Raw genomic sequence first — 22,214 nt, forward strand, 5'->3', positions numbered from 1 at the left:
TTCAGGTTATCTGTGAAATAATAAACCAAGAAAAATACAGTTTTTGTAAACATTTTCTTTTAATGTTTTTCAAGAAATATTTGTATTGGGGAGAAAAAAGAAAGATCTAATGCTCAAATAATAGGTTTTGGTTTGAATGTATTCCTTAGCATGCATGTATGTAACTGGACTGATGAAAGAAATATTTGAAAAAGCAGAAATTTTTGTATTTTTGTCTAGGTACATCACTGCAACTCAGTTGTTGTATAGTAAATCTAATATTCTCACTAGCTTTCATCATAAGATTGGAATTTTTTTAAAAAGACTCTCACTAAGCTGTTATGAAACTCTGGTTCCTATTTACACCTTCTATTTAGGAAGGCAAGTTAACCTATATTGGTTCAGAACTCACGTCCTGGCTAACTTTTGCAGACTGTGGTTCAAATACCATTTTCATTTTCAGAGTCATTGCAGCACTATTTTGGTTTGCCGTACTTGTTTTCAACCCAGAGGCAAATTTGAAACCTTAGTGTAAGTGGTATATCACAGTAGTTAGTTGTCATGGTTTTACTGTGTGTATTCAAGTCAGTTGCATGTATAGGGTGCTTGATGGTGTTCCAAGGGCTTCATAGTAGTGTTAGTCGCTCAGTCGTGTCCATCTCTTTGCAACCCCATGGACTGTAACCTTCCAGGCTTCTGTGTCCATGGGATTCTCCAGGCAAGAATACTGGAGTGGGTTGCCATTCCCTTCTCCAGAGGAGCTTCTCAACCCAAAGATCAAAGCCAGGTCTCTTGCATTGCAGACAGATTCTTTACCATCTAAGCTACAGGGAAGGGCTTTGTACCAGTCTCTAACTTCTTCCACTCCCGATCCTACCCCAGATTGTGCATAGAGGGAGTTGTATGTTGCCTCTTGGCTGTCATTAGTGTAAATCAGAGATAGTAGACTGGGACCCCACTGGACAGCCTTCATGGTACTCGTTGGAGATGGGCTCTGCTTCAGTATTACAGGATTGGAATGGTCTGAGAGGCTCTAGCTCGCAGACTCTACAGTATCTGGTGGGGAGGGAGAAAGGTGCTCCCTCTGCTCACTTGAGTGCAGAGCAGGAATGGTCTATAGCGCTCCATCCCACTGTCTCCACAGCACGCAGTACCATGGCTTCTTTCATTGTGTTTGGAGAACGGTAGTTATGTCCAATGTCTTGCACTGCAGTCCCTCTCCCCAGCCCCTTAAACAGAGAATAAGCATTACTTGGTGCTTGTTTTGTCTCATATACTACTTAGAGTTAATATAATGCCATTTCATGTAAAATACAAGAACCTCGCATGCATGTTGTTCCATTTACCCTCCTCTCCTCTATAGTTGTATAACATATCAAAGTAAGTTATAATTTTTACTTTTAAAAGCCATTCATTTTAAAGAAATTAAGAGAAAGAGGAAAGAAAGAAATGTTTAGCATTTCTAGTGCTCTTCATTTCTTCCTGAAGATCCTAATTTCCAGTCAATATAATTTTTCTTCAACCTAAAAATCTTCCTTTAGGCTTATCTCATAGTGTATAAGACTTCCCTGGTGGCTCAGATGGTAAAGAATCCACCCACAATGCAGGAGACCTGGGTTAGATCCCTGGATTGGGAAGATCCCTGGAGGAGGGCATGACAACCCATTCCAGTATTCTTGCCTGGAGAATCCCCATGGACAGAGGAGCCTGGTGGGCTGCAGCCCATGGGGTCAGACATGACTGAGTACCTAAGCACACACACAACACAGCCCATAGTGTGTAACTGCTGGTGATGAATTTTCTTCTTGTTTTTCTGAAAATGTTTTTGTTTTTCTCTTCACTGGATTTATAATTCTGGGCTGACAGAGCTTTTATCCTTTCTTTCAGTGCTTTAAAGATATTACTCCACTCTCTTGGTCTGTTATTATTTTTGATGAGAAATAAGTGACTGTTGGTATCATTGCTCTCCTGAATGTAAGGTGGCCTTTACTTCTGGCTGGTTTGCAGATACTCAGGTTTTCTTTGTTTTTCAACAGTTTGATAGGGTATGACTTTCTTTGTATTTGTCATGTTTTGGATTCTCTATACTTGTTGAACATGTAAATTTAGGATTTCATCAAATGGGGAAATTTTGGCCATTATTTTTTCAAATTTTGTGCCCCATTCTCTGTTTCCTTCCCTGCTGGAGGCCCAATTAAATTTTTTTTAGACCTTTGATTTTTAAAAAATCAGGTCAGTAAGGCTCTGTTCACATTTCTTCAATCTTTTTTCCCTCTCACTTCTAGAAATTTATCTGAAGAGATCATTGAACATGTACACAACGATGTACGCATAACAATCTCATCACAGTATCGTAATAGTAAAGATCAGAAATAAGTTGTGTCCACAAGAAGGAGTCTGATTAGATTATTATTCTATATACCCAAAATGGAATACCCTCAATTAATTAAAAGTGGGGAAGAGGGATTATGTTTAATAACCTGGAAAGCTATATATGGTAATTTATTTAGTAAAAAAACCAGATTTTATTTTGTAATCTCACTTACATAAAATTGTATACCAACATCTCTCTGGAATCTAATCCAAAACTTATAGCAACCAGGAGTAATGCTTAATGAAAAAAAGAACTAGGTTGCTAAATTTTAGTAAGAAAGCACTATGGCATTTTTTTGTTTACCTGCCTACCATCTGCCATTCCTAGCTTGGCAGTGGCCTTGGGGACAGAAGCCTATGTTCTAGTATAGCTTGTTGGTGTCAGTATGCTTTGTTGTTGTTCAGTTGCTAAGTTGTGTCCGACTCTTTGTGACCCTGTTGACTGCAGTATACCAGGCTTCCCTGTCCTTCACTGTCTCCCATAGTTTGCTCAAATTCATGTCCATTCAGTTGGTGATGCTATCTAACCATCTCATCGTCTGGTACCCTGTCTCCTGTTGCGTTCAGTCTTTTCCAGCATCAGGGTCTTTTCCAATGAGTTGGCTTTTCCCATCAGGTGGCCAAAGTATTAGAGTTTCAGCGTTAACATCAGTCCTTCCAATGAATATTCAGGACTGATTTCCTTTAGAATTGAATGGTTTGATCTCCTTGCAGTCCAAGACTCTGAAGAGTCTTCTCCAGCTCCACAATTCGAAAGCATCAGTTGTTCAGTGTTCAGCCTTCTTATGGTCCAACTCTCACATTCATGCATAACTGCTGGAAAAACCATAGCTTTGACTATACTGAATTTTGTTAGCAAAGTGGTGTCTTTGTTTTATGATATGCTGTCTAGGTTTGTCTTAGCTTTCCTTCCAGGGAGCACCATGTCCTTAAAAAAAAAACAAAACTATAGTTGTACTTTTTGACCCTTTTGGTGGTTCCCCTGAGAGACCAGCATAAAGGCTTATCTTTGTTTTGCCTTCCTTGGAAATCTCTCAGAGCTGGAGGGACTACCCGTGTGGCATCTGTTGAAAACTTGTGAAGACATTCTATGCACAGCCACTTGAAACAAAGGTTGGTGAATGGGGCAAGCAGCAGATAGACCAAAAAAACCTGGGGAGGAAGAGGCTGAGACAGAAGATACATAGAAAAATCAGGGCATTGGAGAGCTGTCACATATACTGAGATTTCAGTGCGCAACACACATGCTCATGGCTAGACACACAAGACTTTAGAGGTGTGTCATTGGCATACTTTTGAGCTCTGCACAGGCAGGAGGTGAAGGCTAAGGCAGAATTATAGGTGACCTGGCTAAGTGTTGAAGGAGTGCCCCAGCTCAGAGCCAATTGGGAAAGAGTGGGAGAGTATTTTTTTCTTTCTCTTTGGCTTTGTCAGGTTGCTGGCTGATCACTGAGATAACAGAATGGAGACTTCAGTGCCTATACACGAAGGGAGTACAATCTTTGCAAAGATAATTTGGAAAAATCACTAAATGAACAGATGACTACTGTCCTCAAAAAGCAGCAGCAGCAAAGCCCTGGGGTGGGAGGAAGAATTTGATTTCCAGAGTTTAACACATTTTAATATTCAAAAAGGTCTACTTTTTAACAAAAAATGCAAAGTACACAGAATATGGCCCTTTCATAGGAAAAAAAGAAATAGAAACTGTCCCTCCAGAAGCCCATTGTTGGACTTATTAGACAAAGACTTTATATCAGGTCTTACACCAATTATAAAAAAAAGAACCAAATAAAAATCTTTAACTAAAAAAAAAAAATGAGCAAACAATAAAAGAAATGCATTGTAAATGCTCCCATAAATCCGAAGTAAATTCAATTTCTTCAGTAATGGGTATCATGCAAATAAACATTACAATGTAATGCTATTTCCTATTCATCAGAAAATGGGAGAAAGGGGGGAAATGGGCCTCTGTCCCTACAACTTTCCTCAAGTATAATTTGGCAGAGTCTATCAAGATCCTTGAAGTCTTTGACACAGCTATTATACTGTCAAGGAAGTTTAAAAACACATTGCATATTTATTTGTTCACTTGTTTTCATTATGGCTGAAAGCAAAGAGGAGCTATAGAGCCTCTTGATGAAGGTGAAAGAGGAGAGTGAAAAAGCTGGCTTAAAACTCAACATTCAAAAAATGAAGATCATGGCATCTGGGCCCATCACTTTATGGCATATAGATGGGGAAACAATCGAAACAGTGACAGACTTTATTTTCTTGGGCTCTAAAATCACTGCAGATGGTGACTGAAGTCATGAAATTAAAAGACACTTGCTCCTTGAAAGAAAACTATGACAAACCTAGACAGCGTATTAAAAAGCAGACACCGTACTTTGCCGACAAAGGTCTATACAGTCAATGTGAAAGTGAAAGTCAATCGTGTCTGACTCTGCAACCTCATGGACTGTACAGTCCATGGAATTCTCCAGGCCAGAATACTGGAGTGGGTAGCCTTTCCCTTCTTCAGGGGATTTTCCCAACCCAGGGATTGAACTCAGGTCTCCCGCACTGCAGGTGGATTCTTTACCTGCTGAGCCACAGGGAAGCCCAAGAATACTGAAGTGGGTAGCCTATCCCTTCTCCAGCAGATCTTCCGACCTAGGAATCAACTCGGTGTCTCCCGCATTGCAGGCGGATTCTTTACCAACTGAGCTATCAGGGAAGCCCCTGTATAGTCAAAGCCATGGTTTTTCCAGTAGTCATGTATGGTTGTGAGAATTGGATCATAAGGAAGGCTGAACACCGAAGAAGTGATGCTTTTGAACAGTGGTGTTGGGACTCTTGAGAGTCCCTTGGACTGCAAGGAGATGAAACCAGTCAATCCTAAAGAAAATCAGTCCTGAATATTCTTTGGAAGGCCTGTTGCTGAAGCTGAAAAGTTCCATTATTTGGCCACCTGATGTGAAGAGTCAACTCATTAGAAAAGACCTTGATGCTGGGAAAGATTGAAGGCAGGAGGGAAAGGGGACGACAGAGGACGAGGTGGTTGGATAGCATCACTGACTCAATCACGGACAGGAGTTTGAGTAAGTTCTGGGAGATGGTGAAGGACAGGGAAGCCTGGTGTGCTGCAGTCTATGGGGTCGCAAAGAGTCAGACATGACTGAGCGACTGAACAACAACAACAAAATTTTCATATTCATTAATTCCTTTGCAAATTTTTATTGTCTGTTATGTGCCAGGCACGTGCCCTCAGTGTTAAAAGAAACAGTAAACAAAACACATTCCCTGCTCTTAAAGAGTTTTTATTCCAGCAGACAAGACTATAAAAAACAAACAAGATAAATACATATTATGTAATAAATGTTATAAAAAATAAAGCTATGTAAGAGAAATGGCATTATTTTAGAAGCAGTCAGGGAGTATCAGGCACAAACTGTAATTTCCTGCTATATTCCATAATCTTTATTTTTACAATTAATTTTTTTAAATGCATGATTCAAAGATATAAGATAAAAACTTCAGTTATTATAAGTTATTCCCAGGTGGCACTTAATGGTGACCTGTCTGCCAATGCAGAAGTCCCGGGTTCGATCCCTGGTTCAGGAAGATCCCCTGGAGGAGAAAATGGCAACCCACTCTAGTATTCTTGCCTGGAAAATTCCGTGGACAGAGGAGCCTGGTAGGCTACAGTCCATGGGGTCGCAAATAGTCGACTGAAGCGACTTAGCATGCATTATAAATTATAAATAAGTACACAGGATATATTAATGAATTGCATTGTATTACGTTAAGTGGAACAGAATTCAAGGGAAAAGAGCTGAACATATAAAGTTTTTTTGACCAGATTTTAAATTAACTGATGATGTTGCTTTTATTTATCAGTAGGTGGTGCTATTGCTTGTGTAAGAGAGAGCTTTTTTCATTTGCTCTGTTCTTGAATATAGTCATTATAATAATAAGTTAGTCATTATAATAATAAGACTTCCCTCCATTCATTCATTCTCCCATTCAATTAATATAATTGTTATGAATCATCATCTTCAGTAACTGGTCTTACTGCTGTATATAACTTTCATTGTCAATTATGTATGTCAACACATGTAATTCAACATGCAATTTGCTAATTCCTGGTATATTAGAACATTGATCTTAAAAATTATCAATTAGTGTGCCCTTAAGAGAAGCTTTGCATCTGTTTTCTTTCCCGCCTAAACTTAGTTTGTGAACACATAATTTTACGAATTCAGTTAATCCAGCTTGGCTAAAGATATGTACTTTTGAGGATCCTTTTTCGTGTCTGATTCTTTGCAACCCCATGGACTGTAGCTGGCCAGGCTTCTCTATCCATGGGGATTCACCAGGCAAGAATACTGGAGTGAGTTGTCATGCCCTCCTCCAGGGGATCTTCACAACCCAGGAATCAAACCCAAGTCTTCCTCACTGAGGGCACATTCTTTACCGTCTGAGCCACCAGGGAAGTCCAGTATATTTATATACAAGTAGTAAAGAGAAGAGTGAGTTTGACATTTCAGAGGTACTTTTAAAAGTTGTTATAGTTAAGTTATGTTTTTTAGTTTAAATAACTCTTATTTCCCTATTGGGAAATAACCCCCATGCCTGAGTAGTTTGACAGAATACAGGAGAAAAAAGTTATCTTCCCTTAAAGGTACATAATATCTTTTGATAAGATAATGCTATAAAGACAAATTCTCAATTATTCTCTGCCTTGTGCTGTTTAGTATAATTGCCTATTTTTTATTTTAGTGTAGAAATAGTATTGATATGTTTGTAGAGCCCTGGAGTCTAGACTCCAATGGTGAATTTTCAAATTACAAAATTAAAGGCTTATTTTGGACCTTCAGTTTCTTTATCTATAAAATAGATGAGCTGGGCTAAGTGATCATCTCTCTCCTTTCAGCTCCACAGTTCTATGATAACTTTCCCATGGGCACCGGACATACCGCTTGCTTCCTCTTATGAGCAGTATTAGTGTGGTGCTTCTTTGTTTTTTAGTATAAAGTTTGTACAAGAGGAGGTGGGCTTTCCAGGTGTCGCCAATGGTAAAGAACTTGCCTGCCAGTGCAGGAGACGTGGGTTTGATCCCTGGGTCTGGAAGATCCCATGGAGGAGGGCAGGGCAACCCACTCTAGTACTCTTGCCTGGAGAAGCCCATGGACAGTTCATGTGGTCTCAGAGTCGGACACAACTATAGCGACTTAGTACTCAGGCATAAGAGGAGGTAGTGCTGTACATAAGGTGCCAGAAGTGGGAAGAACTCATGCAGTGCTAGAGAAGCATGGCTGATCCTATAACTTCAGACTATTTATACTATATTTTATTATAGTTGGATGCAAGTAGCAGAAACCATTGATCAAAAGGAGCAATTTCCTCTAAGGTTACAGAGTTATCTTCCAGAAGCCAGACCTCAGGAAACTGGAGTGCTAAGAAAACACAGAACATGGTCCCTTTGTGCGTTTTGCCTCTGCTCTCTGCTTATCCCTCTTTGTCCTTTCCAGCAAACTGACCCCTCGCCCAGCTCTCCCCTGTTTACCTGCTTAAAGGTGACCAGTGTTAACAGTTCTCAAGTGTCCATCTCTATCCAAGAGAGCAGCCAGACTGAAATAAGAAGCTTAGTCCTAGTTTTAAACACCTTTAGAGAAGGAGTTACTGGCCCAGCCTGGTCTAATCAGATATGTCTAGGCAGGTTGGGGTATGCCATATGCCATATGGGCGTCAAGAGTCTAGCAGTAACCATGGGATCCCTGGAGAGAGCCAGAGCCTAGAAAATGGGGGAGGGAGACCGCCAACCCAGGAGGTTGCCATTTGTGTTTCAAAGTCTCCTTAGCCATATTTGCCAAAATTTTTCAGTTTTAATCCTCTGAGAGTTTTTCTTTTTACATGAATAAATTTCTGCTTTTATAATGAGAGTTATATTTTCAGATTTGCTATAAAACCAACTTTGCTAGAAACCATAAAGTATAAACCATCAAGGGAACTGAGCTGCCTTTACATTCTGGTGTCCAGAATTAAGAAATTTGGTAAGCAATACAAAATCAGAATTCTATTACAGAATTTACTTTTAATCATTTAAAAATCAATACCTAACATGTAGGAGGTGTTCCATAAATGTTGAATTTTAATGCATCATCGTACAGACAAAATGTTTTCGTTTTTAATGACTTGCTGCTAAATCACTTCAGTTGTGTCGGACTCTGTGCGACCCCAGAGACCGCAGCCCCCCAGAGACCGCAGCCCACCAGGCTCTGCCGTCCATTGATGTAACTCAGTTAATGGCATACATTGCAACATTTTGACTAGTTTTGCTAGAATTGACCCAGTTAGTCAGTTTGGTTGATGTTTTTGAGAAAGCTAGTTTAAAATTTGTAAATCTTTGGCTTTTAATTTGTTCCTTTGATTTTTTTTTTTTATTTTAAAAGTCATATTTGGTTGAACTCATGGTTTAAGCTCTGGGAAGAAAGGCTTGCTTAAGGACACAGGCACATTCATTCATTCATCCATTCAGCAGATATTTGTGTGTGTGAGTTCTGTGTGATACTCTTGACTCTTCAAATAATAATACCCATACCTGTCAAATGGTAAAGAATCTGCCTGCAACGTGGAAGACCTGGATTCGATCGCTGGGTTGGGAAGGTCCCCTGGAGAAGGCCATGGCAACCCACTCCAGTATTATTGCCTGGAAAATCCCCATGGTCAGAAGAGCCTGGCAGGCTACACTCCATGGAGTCGCAAAGAGTCGGACATGACAGAGCCACTGAGCATAGCTCAGTTCTCTAGGAGTAGCTCACTTTTTCTGAGAGTAAACTTTTACTGATATGTAAACAGATAATAAAATAACTAGTTATTTAATGGCAAAGGTTATAACTGTAGGAGAGTGAATAAAGAATAGAACAATGGTGAATTTTTAGCTATGTCTCTACTCATTTTCCCTGGTGGCTCAGACAGTGAAGCATCTGCCTACAATGAGGGAAACCCGGGTTCAATCCCTGGGTCAGGAAGATCTCCTGGAGAAGGAAATGGCAATCCACTCCAGTATTCTTGCTTGGAAAATCCCATGGATGGAGGAGCTTGGTAGGCTACAGTTCATGGGGACACAAAGAGTCGGACACGACTGAGCGACTTCACTCAAGTTCACTGCTTATTTTGGATGAAACTAAATTGGTTAAACTTCCTCTCTGGTGAAGTAACTTTAAAACATTAAAAAAAAAAAAACCAAACCTTTTTTTAAATGACCAATAAAATCATGTGTTGTTGATGTTAAATTTTCACCAAAAAGCACAAATATGAATTAGCTTTTTTCTGATTTTGGTACTTAAAATCTAAATATAATTCTCTATTTCTAGAATCACAGAACTTCTGTTTGGCAAATGTTCTCTAGATGCCCATATGTTAAAATCATGCAGAAGCTCCTGTTACACCTGGACCTTTCAAGCTCTGACTCCTTATATGCAGTACGTCATTGTTCCTCCACCCTCCATTTGGGTAGAATTAGTAGTTTCCTCTTCTAGAATCTCTCTCATATTTTCTTTTACTTGTAAATATTTCATAAGTCAAGCATCCATGTTCACACATTCTGATTAGTCATTGCCAGAGATACCAATCATGTAAAGAAGTCCTTTATTTTGATTTAAGAAAAGATGTTATTTCCTTTTATTTCATTGCCTTCAGTGAAATTACCTTTCCTCTTTTACTTACTCTTCCTTGTTTTAAGTAATTCTATAGATTTTTTTTTCAGCCCACTAGTCCATATCTAATTATTTACACTATCATCTGTTAGGGGTTATAGATTTGACAATTAAAATTGCTCCTTGAGGACTTTCCCCACCCTCTCCCCCCAGTATTCTGAGATTATCTTTATTTTCTCCAAGAAAGGCTCTGTCTCTTAGTCTAATTTTTAATACTATTGGAAAATATTCATGAAAAATGATAGCTTTCTTTTTCTTAATTACAATCTCAATGCTTTTTGTACAGTTTACAGGTAGGATATTAAATGCATATTTTGCTTAATGTTATAAACTCATTTTGATAACTTTTTCTTTCTAAAAGCAACTTGTTCAAAAAATTTTTAATGTTTTATGTGTATACATATCCTTAATCCTTCAGTACCACATGAATAATAACCAAGATCCTACTATCACTTGGTGACAACGTCATCTAATTAGTTTCTTTCTAGTTGTGAATAAGCCTTTTGAAAGTCAAAACCACAGACCACAAACTACTTTTTAAAAGTGTTAAAAATATTGTTTCATGTGTTTATGCTTATATTTGAACCTTTAGGGAAAAAATTAACAAGCTTTTAAAATCCTCAAATTGATTGATATAATTTTGTGGTAGGCCAGATAATGGGGTTCTCAAAAATGCCCATGCCCTAATCTTGAGAAGCTCTGAGTGTTACCTTAAATGGCAAAAGGGACTTTGCAGATACAAATAATGGACCTTTAGCTGTAACACCATCCTGGATTAATTCAGGTTGACCCAAACTAATCATACGATTTCTTTAAAGCTGAGAATCTTTCCTGGCTGGGTTAGTGTTTCAAGGAGGAGGAGACATTCAAAGAGAGAGCAACTCAAACTCTGTTGCTGGCTTTAAAGAAGGAGGAAGGGGACCACAGGCAAGGAATGCAGGTGGCCTCCCTTCAGTTTGGGAATGGGGAGTCCAGTCCTACAACTAACTGTAAGAAACTGAATTCTGCTAACATCTTGAATGATCAAGGAAATGGATCCTCCCCCAAAGCCTCCAAAAAGGAATGCAGCCTTGCCAACACCTCTTTTATCTTAGTTTAGTGAAATCCGTGTGGGATTTATGACCTATAGACCTGTCAGATAATAAAGTTGTGTTGTTTTAAGCCTCGGCGTTCATGGTAATTTGTTACGGCAGTACAAGAAAACCACCTTTGTAATTGTGGTACAAAGCCAGTCTTAGCAGGGAGTTATGTGGGTGGTGTTTGGGGAAGGTTTTCACCCCCTCTTTATTGATGACAAACTTTTTCCTATTAGCTTTATTGGTTTGCTTTAAGAATTTGTTATTTCTTGAAATAGTTTCATGGGAGTAATACACTGAACTTATTATTATCAGGCTCTTTTCTGAGTAATTTGGCTTGCAGAGAGTAGATTTTGGATGAAAGTGAAAAGAGAGGCATAAATACTATTACCAGGGAAATGGGTTTTAATGGGGAGAATTTTGGGCTAGCCATAGAATACCATCAAGGTCCTGGATATTTGGGGAGGTGCCAGTGATATTTGCCCAAGACAAAATTAAACTGGCCAGCCTCACAACTTTTCAAGACTGCATTTAGACAAAAAATACAGGCATGCTTCAGAGATATTGCTAGAGATATTTCAAGTTTGGTTCTAGACCATCACAATAAAGCAAATATCACAGTAAAAGGAGTCACATGAACTTTTTGGTTTCCCAGTGCATATAAAGTTCAGTTCAGTTCAGTTAAGTGTGTAAGTGCATTATATTAAAAAAAAACAATGTTCATATCTTAATTAAAAAATAATTGGTTAAATAATAATTGATTGGTTAAAAAAATTGCTAACCATCGTCTGAGCCTTCAGTGGTCATAATCTTTTTGCTGGTGGAGGGTCTTGCCTCGATGTTGATGCCTGCTGATTAATGAGGGTGGTGGTTGCTGAAGGCTGGAGTGGCTGTTGCAATTTTGAAAAATAAGAATTAATTGACTCTTCCGTCACAAACAATTTATAGCATGCAGTGCTGTTTGATAGCATTTTACCCACAGTAGAAATTCTTTCAAAATTGGGGTTGATCCTCTTAAACCCTGCCACTGCCTCATTAAACAAGTTCATTTTATATTCTAAACCCTTTATTGTCATTTCTATAATCTTCACAGCATCTTCCCTAGGAGTAGATTCCACCTCAAAAAACCACTTTCTTTGCTAATTCAGGAGAAGCAACTCTTCATCCATTAAACTTTAATTATGAGATTGTAGTAATTCAGACACATCTTCAGGCTCCAGTTATAATTCTGGTTCTCTTGCTATTTCCACCACATCCACAGTTACAATGGTACCATCAAAAATCACTGATCATAGATCAATGTAACAAATGCCATAAGAATTAAAAAATTTGAAATATTGTTAGAAACACCAAAATGTGACACAGAGACATGAGGTGGGCAAACGTTATTGGAAAACTGTTGCTTGATAGACTTGCTGAGCACAAGGTTGCCACAAACCTTTACTTTTTGAAAAATACAACATCTACAATGAGCAAGAAAGTAAAGTGCAACAAAACAAAGTAAGCTTGTTTATTGCTAAATCTTTAAAAAGCGTGACAGCAGCTGACTGTATGTTCTTGTTCAGTGACATAGTGCTTATTCATAGACAGCTCAAAATAACATTGGTGTTTTACTGGGATGAGTTATTGTGAATGCAGATCACATTTGTATTCCATAAACTTCTTCTACAATAACTACTATTTCTATTATTTTTCTTCTGTTTTTTACTCATTCATACTGGTTTTTTTTAATAAATTATTTTCACTTAGCCAAGTCAAAAGTAATTTATGTTTATGTTTTCATATTCTGTGTCAGCAAAAACAAGACCAGGAGCTGACTGTGCTCAGACCATGAACTCCTTATTGCCAAATTCATACTTAAATTGAAGAAAGTAGGGAAAACCATTATACCATTCAGGTATGACCTAAATCAAATCCCTTATGATTATATAGTGGAAGTGAGAAATAGATTTAAGGGACTAGATCTGATAGATAGAGTGCCTGATGAACTATGGAATGAGGTTTGTGACATTGTACAGGAGACAGGGATCAAGACCATCCCCATAGAAAAGAAATGCAAAAAAGCAAAATGGCTGTCTGGGGAGGCCTTACAAATAGCTGTGAAAAGAAGAGAAGCGAAAAGCAAAGGAGAAAAGGAAAGATAAATATCTGAATGTAGAGTTCCAAAGAATAGCAAGAAGAGATAAGAAAGCGCTCTTCAGCAATCATTGCAAAGAAATAGAGGAAAACAACAGAATGGGAAAGACTAGGGATCTCTTTAAGAAAATCAGAGACACCAAAGGAACATTTCATGCAAAGATGGACTCGATAAAGGACAGAAATGGTATGGACCTAACAGAAGCAGAAGATATTAAGAAGAGATGGCAAGAATCCACAGAAGAACTGTACAAAAAAGATCTTCACGACCCAGATAATCACGATGGTGTGATCACTCACCTAGAGCCAGACATCCTAGAATGTGAAGTCAAGTGGGCCTTAGAAAGCATCACTACGAACAAAGCCAGTGGAGGTGATGGAATTCCAGTTGAGCTATTCCAAATCCTGAAAGATGATGCTGTGAAAGTGCTGCACTCAATATGCCAGCAAATTTGGGAAACTCAGCAGTGGCCACAGGACTGGCAAAGGTCAGTTTTCATTCCAATCCCCCAAGAAAGGCAATGCCAAAGAATGCTCAAACTACCGCACAATTGCACTCATCTCACACGCTAGTAAAGTAACGCTCAAAATTCTCCAAGCCAGGCTTCAGCAATATGTGAACCGTGAACTTCCTGATGTTCAAGCTGGTTTTAGAAAAGGCAGAGGAACCAGAGATCAAATTGCCAACATCCACTGGATCATGGAAAAAGCAAGAGGGTTCCAGAAAAGCATCTATTTCTGCTTTATTGACTATGCCAAAGCCTTTGACTGTGTGGATCACAATCAACTGTGGAAAATTCTGAAAGAGATGGGAATACCAGACCACCTGATCTGTCTCTTGAGAAATTTGTATGCAGGTCAGGAAGCAACAGTTAGAACTGGACATGGAACAACAGACTGGTTCCAAACAGGAAAAGGAGTTCGTCAAGGCTGTATATTGTCACCCTGTTTATTTAACTTCTATGCAGAGTACATCATGAGAAACGCTGGACTGGAAGAAACACAAGCTGGAATCAAGATTTCAGGAAGAAATATCAATAACCTCAGATATGCAGATGACACCACCCTTATTGCAGAAAGTGAAGAGGAACTAAAAAGCCTCTTGCTGAAAGTGAAAGTGGAGAGTGAAAAAGTTGGCTTAAAGCTCAACATTCAGAAAACGAAGATCATGGCATCCGGTCCCATCACTTCATGGGAAATAGATGGGAAACAGTGGAAACAGTGTCAGACTTTATTTTTCTGGGCTCCAAAATCACTACAGATGGTGACTGCAGCCATGAAATTAAAAGGCGCTTACTCCTTGGAAGGAAAGTCATGACCAACCTAGATAGCATATTCAAAAGCAGAGACATTACTTTGCCAACAAAGGTCCGGCTAGTCAAGGCTATGGTTTTTCCTGTGGTCATGTATGGATGTGAGAGTTGGACTGTGAAGAAGGCTGAGCACCGAAGAACTGATGCTTTTGAACTGTGGTGTTGGAGAAGACTCTTGAGAGTCCCTTGGACTGCAAGGAGATCGAACCAGTCCATTCTGAAGGAGATCAGCCCTGGGATTTCTTTGGAAGGAATGATGCTAAAGCTGAAACTCCAGTACTTTGGCCACCTCATGCGAAGAGTTGACTCATTGGAAAAGACTCTGATGCTGGGAGGGATTGGGGGCAGGAGGAGAAGGGGACAACAGAGGATGAGATGGCTGGATGGCATCACTGACTCTATGGACGTGAGTCTGAGTGAACTCCGGGAGTTGGTGATGGACAGGGAGGCCTGGCATGCTGCGGTTCATGGGGTTGCAAAGAGTCGGACATGACTGAGTGACTGATCTGATCTGATCTGATTCTGTATTGTAAGAAAATCATGTTAGCTACAACTTATTGCTTGAAATTCTGAAAAAAATAGAAAACCTCACCAGTATGGTCAAGTGATTTTCCCAAAAGTATCACTGATAGGTAAATGTGGTATCAGCATCTGTGTGGGGGGAAGCAGAGGAAAGGTAGCCAGGCTTCTAAGATCATAAAAAAAGAAGAATTCCCAAATCACCAACAAAGGCTTGTAAGTGAGACAGGCCAATCTGAGAACAGCAACTGAAACTGGAAAGACATTTCCGTAGAATCCAATTCTGAGTGCTAAGGGATCATGACAGGAACTGGCAGTGCTGGAGATGTCTGGGTCTAATGTACTCTTGAAACTAACAAGTCAAGCTTCCTCTTGGTACAAAGCCCTGTGCTACAGAAATTGCTGAGATTAAAATTCAGTTTGATTACAACAGAGGCAATTGAGCAAAGATGAGAATGGATCCAGATAAAATTGGGGAAGAAGCAGAGAATGCCCATCTCAAAAACTGGAGGCTCTTTTTTTTTTTTTTTTAAAATCACTGCAAGAAAACAACAGAAGAGAGAGCCGTAGAGCTATCCTGCTGGGACATTCCTCCCTCCCATGAGTGTACAGGAAAACCCTTTTCACTTGAAAATGAGCAGATCAGGGCCACAGTCAAATCATAATGTTACCAAAGACAACAAAAGCGTGCCATAAACAGACAAGCACTGCAACTGATTAATTCAGAGGAAGTTGAAGGATATTAAAAACATGACAAAAGCTATGAAATAATCATGTAAATCAGAACTAGGAAAAATAAGAAATGAGGTGATGGGAAAATGGGAGATTTTTGAAAGGGAGGTAGCAGAACTTAGGAGGGAGTTATTTTAAAAAGGAAAAATTATTACAGCAGTGAAGACCGAACTAGAAGGAATATAAGAGCAAATGAACAAGGTGGATGGTACCTTAAGATAAATAGAATGTGAAATGGAAGCAAGGAAATTGCAAAAGAGATATAAAGTTTGATAGGAAGTGATACAGGAGATAGAGGAAGTTTGATATAATTTATATTAAGTATAAATTATATAAATATGCTTATTTATATAATAAGCATCTTTAAAGGAGAAGCCCAAAGCAATGAACAGAAAAATACTAAAAGCCACTATTCAAGAAAGATTTCCTCAAACATAAGAGATTTGAATTTGATATTGAAAAGGCATACCAGATATACCCAGGACAACTACCCAGATGGCCAACACCCAGGTATACGCTAATAAAACTATAGAAATTTAAAGAAGGAAAAAAGTCCTGTGGCATACAAGGGAAAGAGCAAATCACTCATAAAGGGAGGAAACTCGGAATGCCATCAGGCTTAAATAGTGTCACTGTACAATGGTTAACAGGATACTACAACTATTCTGACTTGTAGTATAAAGGTCCATAAGCATACTGGTATAAACATGCAAGAACTCAAGGAACGTTATTCCCATTAGTGTTTTAAGGAGTTTATAGGAGAATTAGGTTCAGATTAACAATCCGAAACTCACATGTATGCATATACAGAGTATATTAAACATATTGTATATTAAACATATTAATCAAAAACCTATTGATCATACTATCAGTAGCTATAAAAGTAGATGTATATCCATATATTATACTACAATAGATCATGTCTTAATATTGGACATATTTGTACCACCACATCTACCCCTTTCATAGATAAATGCTAGTGCATGTGCATGCACACACACGCATAACTCTGCACATGCACACTTATGAAGGAAAACATAGGATAAAACATAAAATAGTTATCTATATTGAGGAGAGAATGGGAGAGAGGAAAGGGATAGAAGTTGGACTTCCTTGATTATACATTGTTTTATATATATATTTTGGTAAATTGAACTTTGAAACCATGTAAATATGTTGCATAATTATAAAACAAAGTTAAATTTTTAGAAAGCAATTCCTAAACCCAAAGTAAGTGGGGAAAAAAAAGTGAGACTAATTGTGTACTCAGTCATTTGTATACCTACCTAGAGAGGAGCTAGTTCAAGTGACTTTAAATGATGTGATTTTCTGTTGTGCTTACAGTGGGGACATAACAGAAAATTATCCTACCACATTGGAAAACATTTTGGCAGTTCCTTAAAATGTTAAACATAGTTACCAGAGACACTACAATTCCATTCCTAGTTATGTGGCCAAGAGAAATTAAAACATATTCACACAGTAACCTATACATAAATATTCATAGGATCATTATTCGTAACAGTAAACAAAGCTGAAGAACTCAGATGCTTCTCAAATTATGAATGGAGAAACAAAATATGATATATCCATACAATACAATACAATATCACTTGGCAGTAAGAAGTAATGAAATAGTGATACATGCTACAACATGGATGAATATTAATATTAAAAATATTATGTTAAGAGAAATAAGCCAATCATAAAAGATCACATAGTGTATTTTACATGAAATGGCCAGAATAGAAAATGAAAGTTGATTAGTGGTTGCCAGGAGCGTGGAGGGCAGATGGGAATGTCTGCTAATGGGTATGGGTTTCTTTTTGTGGTGATAAACATGTTCTGAAGTTAGTAGTGGTAATGGTTACAACTGTGACTACACTAAAAAACAACTGAATTCTCTACTTTAAAAGGGTGAATTTCATAATAAGTGAAATATATCTCAATAAATTTTCATTTTTTTTAATGGAAATTTAAGGGCAAAAGAATGAAAAAAGAAATTTTAAAGCTCATTTGTAACTATTGCTTTGTGGTATGATATTGTTATCCTGGGTATTTACTTACATTGATGCTCTTAACTGGGATTTTTGGCCAGGTGAAAGGAGATATGGAGGTAAGATTGGAGAGGGTAAACAAAAATCCTACATTAATTTCCTGGCTTTGAATTGGAAGTTTAAGTTTGAGTTATTGAAAATATGTCCTGGTGCTGTCTGTTTTAAAGGCCTACTTAACGATCAACTCAGTAACAGTGGACACCCTTAGCATTTGTGGGGGTTTTTTCAGTACCATTTTCCACATTTCCATAAAGTGAACCATGACTCACTGAAGAAAAGATGGATGCCAGGTGTGGGGCAGGAAATATAAAAATGAGTCTGGAACATTCTGTCATTGTATCAAGTAAGGAAAGTGATCAAAGACTACAGGATTTTGTCAAAAAGTCTAAAGACTAACTGAAAGAGGATCCCACTGGCTAATATTGAGCTAATTGGAGCATTATATTGATTGAAACACATCAAATATGTTAATGAGTTCATGATACTAGCAATCAGATTTCTTGGTTACATTTGGAGGTTACAGGGGAACCAACTAGTGTAATAAATCTCCACTTACCCATTACCCAACAATTATTACCTAATAGTCGATTCTTGCCTCACCATACCGTCACCTACTTCTCCATGGCTCATTTTTGAGCAAATCCTTGACATATCATTTCATCACTAAATTTTTCAGTAGATATCTAACTGAAAGTTAGACTGAAAGTCTAGCACAAAGACTTTTTAGCATAACTCAATACCATTGTTAAACCTAAAAACAATTAGCAATTTCTTAATATTATTAATTATCCAGTCACTATTCAAATTTGTATTTTTGAAAACTAATAATGGGAAACAGTCAAGAATTTATTCTGTGCTTTGTTGAGATGTTTCTTTTTGTAGAACTATTACAGTTAGTAAATGAAGAAAGAAAGATTGTAAATTACCAGGAAATCCCAAGAAGGATTGTAATATTGCCATTTTGCAACTGCACATGAATTAGTTCACCTAGGCAATGATCATCATTTCTGAATAACATAAAAAGACATTCGGACGTTAAATGCTTCCTGCTGGAAGTGCACAACATCACTTATGAAGTTTTCTTGCCAAAAAAAATCAAACTTGAATCTGATCAAGACTCTAGATTTAACTATCAATTAACAGGAAATAAAGAGGACAGAGTAACATGTTAACCCCACGAGAATGCAGATGGTAAATTCAAGCCTGTGGGAATCTACAGGACATGACCCAGTTTCTTCAACCACAGAAAATTGCAAGGGGAAAGAACATGTGTAAGGGGAATATAGATCAAAAGAAGTCTAACAGACTTCTCAACCAATCAAAATGATTGTACCTTATTTGCATCTTAATTCCAGCAAACTGAAGGCAAAAAAGGACAACTGGAAAAATTTGAACAGTGACTAGGTACTTTGATAATATTAAGGAGTTACTGTTCATTGTTTGTAGGTTTAATAATGATACTGAGGTTGGATTAAAAAAATTTGTGTTTTTAGTAATATATACTGATGTTCTTCATGATGAAATTATAAATGATATCAGGGATTGCTCAGAAAGATCTGGGCCATGATGGTGGTACACATGAGATAAGAATTACCCATTAGTTGCTAAGTGGAAGCTGAGTAATGGGTGTTCATTATACCAGCCATTCTCAAAGTGTGGTTGCTGGAGCAGAAGCTTTAACACCACCTGTGAACTTGTTAGAATGCAAGTACTTTGGCCTCATTCTAGATCTACTAAATCAGAGACTGGGGTGGAGCTCAGCAATTTATTTTAACAATCCCTATTCAGTTCAGTTGCTCAGTCGTGTCTGACTCTTTGCGACCCCGTGGACTCTAGGTAATTCTATAATAATACACATTAAAATTTGAGAACCACTGCTTTATATTACTCTTCCTAATATACTTTATTTGAAATTCTAATAAGACATTTCAAAGAAAAAGCTAGATGAATGTAAGAAAATACATTTATACATAACAAAGAGAAGCTAGTTTAGAGGCTAAAGCAAAGGTCATGTAATTTTCTCAGGCGTTAGCAAATGAATTGTCATGGTATTAGCAGTGAGCCAGCGGCTAATGATAGTCTTAAAGGAAATCATGAGTTTTGCTTTTCTTTTAGAATAGTGTCTCTACATTAAAATCACCTAGAGAACTTTTAAGAACATACCCAGTCTCCACCCCAAATTCTAGGTTTAGTTGGTTGCATTTCTGGGTTGTTTTTTTTTTTAAAAGCTTCCCAGATATTTCCAATATACAACCAGAGTTCAGAACCAGTGTCCTAACTTTACAATGCTTAACATTCTTGAAGTGCTCGTTAAAAGTTTCCTGAATGAACATAATGTCCATCGACATATGAATGGATAAAGATGTGTTTATCTATCTATATATACACACAATGGAATACTACCCAGCCATAAAAATGAACAAAATAATGCCATTTGCAGAAACATGGATGCAGCTAGAGATTCTAAGTAAGTCAAGAAGGAAGACAAATACTGTATGATATCATTTATATGTGGAATCTAAAATACGGCACAAATGAACATATCTACGAAACAGAAGCAGACTCACAGACATAGAGAACCAGCTTGTGGTTGCCAAAGGTGGGGAGTGGGGAGAGGGAAGAACCAGGAGTTTGGAGTTGACAGCTGCAAACTATTACATTTAGAATGGATAAACAACAGGGTCCTACTGTATAGCACAGAGAACTATATTCAGTATGTCATGATAAACCATAATCAAAATGAATATTAAAAATAGAGTATATATGTATAAGTGAATCACTTTGCTGTACAGTAGAAATTAACACAGCATTGCAAATCAACTATATTTTAAAAAATAGACTAACAACAACAAAAAGTTTCTTGGTCCTCTTCCCCTAGAGGCTCAGATTCAATAGGATGATATAGAGCATATAATTTGCATTTCTAACAAGATGACAGATGATATAGATGGTGCTGGCTTGAGCACATTTTGAGTAACACTGCCTTCAAAGAAGGGGTAGTTAGGTCAAAGAAAGAGATAAGCATAAGTGAGAGGAATAATCTTCAGGGTTCTTGCGGTTGCTGCTACTGCTGCTGCTGCTGCTGCTGCTAGCATCAGTAAATTACATCCAGGGACACTGCCTCCTTTCTTTCTCATGGTTAGAAATGCAAATATGAATCCAGTGTTTCATGGGTTATTTGGAGAAGAAAAGAGACTTAGAGCTTTGAATCTCTTTAAAAGCACAAATGACAAAGGGAATGCAGACAGTATTTTATAGAAATTTAAATGGAATATAACATAAAAATTTTGAATCTCTATGTTGCACACCTGAAACTAATATTAAGTTAGTAAGATTTTTCTGGGTGGTTGGTTTTTTGTGTATTTTTAAAACCATAGTAAGATTGGAAGAATCGAAAGAAAGTATAAGTAAAATTAGCCAAATCATCCTTTTAGTAAGTGTATATTTCATCTGAAGAATGAAAGAAAATGCATATAATATCATTTTTGTAAAAGTTTTTTTTCTTATTATCTTATTCACACACTGACACGCACAAGAGTTTTTCATCCACTTGATGCTTATTGATTTTGCTGGATTGCTTTCTCAAACAGATTCTATAAAATGTCTTACTGCACTGTGAATAAAAAAAAGGAAAAATCTATTTACTTGTACTTTCATGGTTTAAGATATGTATTAGAAATGCTTTAGTCACATTGTGTGTTTAATTTCAATATGACAGTTACTAAAATATTGTAAAATTTTAGCTGTAGGGACTGTAGAGATCCTTATGAATTAATAGTAAGATGTCTTTGTTTTTTTTTCCCTATGGAATGTTTATATTTACCCATTGAGTATTAACTGCTTAAAAGTGAATCACATGATGTAAATTGAGATGGTGTGAGTGTTCTACAGTTCTTAAGAGATTTTATACTCTTATCACATCATGTATTCTACTATGTACTTAGAAAAAAAATCATGTCTTTATCTTCCACTCGGTACACTATCATTTTATTAAGAAAAATATTCCTTATTCTAGAATAAAGACATGTTCTTTTAAAAAAAATCATCTTACTATGTTAACATATGCCCAATTTAAAACTTCTTTAAAATATTGTAAAATAAATTGATTCTGTTATGTTCTTTCTTCCCCAGTGGTCATATGCTTTAGAAAAGCCCAACACTGGTAGCATATTTAATATTGCATGGTCAGTTGATGGCACCCAGATTGCTGGAGCCTGTGGAAATGGACATGTTGTTTTTGCACATGTGGTGGAGCAACGCTGGGAGTGGAAGAATTTTCAAGTAACATTAACTAAAAGAAGGACCATGCAGGTATGATTATGTTTCATA

The 22,214-nt window shown here is 37.5% G+C and overlaps 1 protein-coding gene across 6 annotated transcripts in view; it reads left to right on the forward strand.

The window, feature by feature from the left end:
* The window catches only part of IFT80 (intraflagellar transport 80), a 129,904-nt gene that overhangs the window by 50,472 nt on the left and 57,218 nt on the right, over nt 1-22,214 (forward strand). For all 6 annotated transcript variants that reach the window (XM_061417227.1, XM_061417219.1, XM_061417257.1 and 3 more), the window contains one exon: nt 22,017-22,196. In XM_061417227.1, coding sequence (XP_061273211.1) covers nt 22,017-22,196 — 180 coding nt within the window. The remainder of the gene's footprint in view (nt 1-22,016; nt 22,197-22,214) is intronic.

This window comes from Bos javanicus, chromosome 1 (genome assembly GCF_032452875.1).
Source record: "Bos javanicus breed banteng chromosome 1, ARS-OSU_banteng_1.0, whole genome shotgun sequence".
NCBI lineage: Eukaryota > Metazoa > Chordata > Mammalia > Artiodactyla > Bovidae > Bos > Bos javanicus.